The sequence below is a fragment of the Phalaenopsis equestris genome, unplaced genomic scaffold, assembly GCF_001263595.1.
Source record: "Phalaenopsis equestris unplaced genomic scaffold, ASM126359v1 Scaffold234638, whole genome shotgun sequence".
In the NCBI taxonomy this organism is placed as follows: Eukaryota; Viridiplantae; Streptophyta; class Magnoliopsida; order Asparagales; family Orchidaceae; genus Phalaenopsis; species Phalaenopsis equestris.
The window spans coordinates 4,398-5,837 of record NW_018252545.1 but is presented as its reverse complement, the minus strand read 5'-3'; the positions used below and the strand labels follow the sequence as shown (position 1 = coordinate 5,837).

Here is a 1,440-nt window from a genome sequence, read left to right as displayed (position 1 = left end):
CATTATGCTTTAAATCTCAATTGTAATAAAATAATCAATTTTCCTTATTTTAATATGTTTTATAAATTCAATTCTTAAGTTTGATCATTTAATTTAAATTCTTAAAAAAAAAAAAACTGAACATATCATTTTCATGGAATTTATCCCAAAACCAATAAAATTCAGATAAATAAACATATTTTAGCAAATTTTAAATCCTTGCAATTAAAATCAACAAAAACTAAAAAATGAAACAAATTTATGCTATTTTTAAAATTTTAAACTGCCTGCAATTTTTTCATAATTTACCCCGAAACAATCAGATTAATTACATGATCAACATCCTATTTCAAAAAAAAAAGCTCATATCCTCCTCTAACCCTCAAATCTCAGGCCACAGCGAGACGCTCCGATCTTCTACCGCGCGCAGAATTCGAATCTCCCGCCACAAACCACATCTCCTTCTCCGCCATTAAGATCTGATACTTTTCAGCTTTCCAGGATCTCTCCCCGCCGGCTTCAGGGAACAGGGAAGCGTAGGAGGATGAGATCTGATAAAGTATGTGTAGGAAAAGGGTTTCTTCGCAGGGAAGCGAGAGCGGACCAGGATGAGAATACCCGTACTCCTCTGCCGCTTCGATTAGCAGCTTTCTGAAAGCCGGATGGTTGAGATGCGAAGCTCTCACCACAAATCTGCGTTTTCTGCTTCCCACGCACACGGCTAGATGCCCCTCCGGGACGTCCGGCGGGTAACTGGAAGCGGTGGTCGCCGGAGATCCACGAGCCCTTGTTGTCCATCCGCTCAGCATCTCCCGAACCCACATAATGAATTGGATTGTGCGGCTCTTATCCATCTTGCTCTGTCTCCGTTTCCCCTGTTTCGAAGTTGGAAGGGAGGAAATTGGTTTTGAGCAAGGGGAGCGAAGAGGCCCGGGTGGTATTTATAGGTAGTTCGGTTCCACAAATTCACTGCTATTTTAAGATAATTGCATAAATTGGTGTTATATGTATGGGGCCTTTGCGAGAGAGAGAGAGAGAGAGAGAGAGAGAGAGTACAACAAGGAACATGAAAAGAGAGCATCTTTTTTATTCATGATATAAACACTTATTGATTGACATAGGTCTCAACATTACAGAAATACATATTAGTCCCCTCTTCATTGATTTATCAGTGAGACTTTTTGATTGTTTACAGAGATATTTGCATACAATAAATTAGAAGACCAGTTTGATCGACAAGAAATTTACGGACTACATATTGAGTCTTAGCTCCGTCAAAATCTAGTTCGAGAGAATACTTCTTGCCGATCGTTCTGATGATCAATCACCTCCTTGTGAGAGATCCCATAGCATGCTCTGCTGATCGCACGAACATGGTGCTCTCTTCAATTGTGTCCAAATCAGACGGTTGTCTACGAGTCACGTCTGATCGGTAATATCTTCTTCCCAAGCCGTCTATTT

The 1,440-nt window shown here is 40.2% G+C and overlaps 1 protein-coding gene across 1 annotated transcript; it reads right to left on the bottom strand.

Moving 5' to 3' along the window:
- Nucleotides 1-269: 269 nt before the first annotated feature.
- On the bottom strand, nucleotides 270-982 carry LOC110038977 (indole-3-acetic acid-induced protein ARG7-like). Its single transcript, XM_020743907.1, has one exon. The coding sequence runs from the start codon at nucleotides 831-833 to the stop codon at nucleotides 369-371; it is 465 nt and encodes a 154-aa protein (XP_020599566.1). The 5' UTR covers nucleotides 834-982; the 3' UTR covers nucleotides 270-368.
- Nucleotides 983-1,440: the final 458 nt, after the last annotated feature.

Coding starts and splice junctions, on each gene's coding strand:
- LOC110038977 (XM_020743907.1), bottom strand. CDS start 833: ATGGATAAGAGCCGCACAATCCAATTCATTATGTGGGTTCGGGAGATG.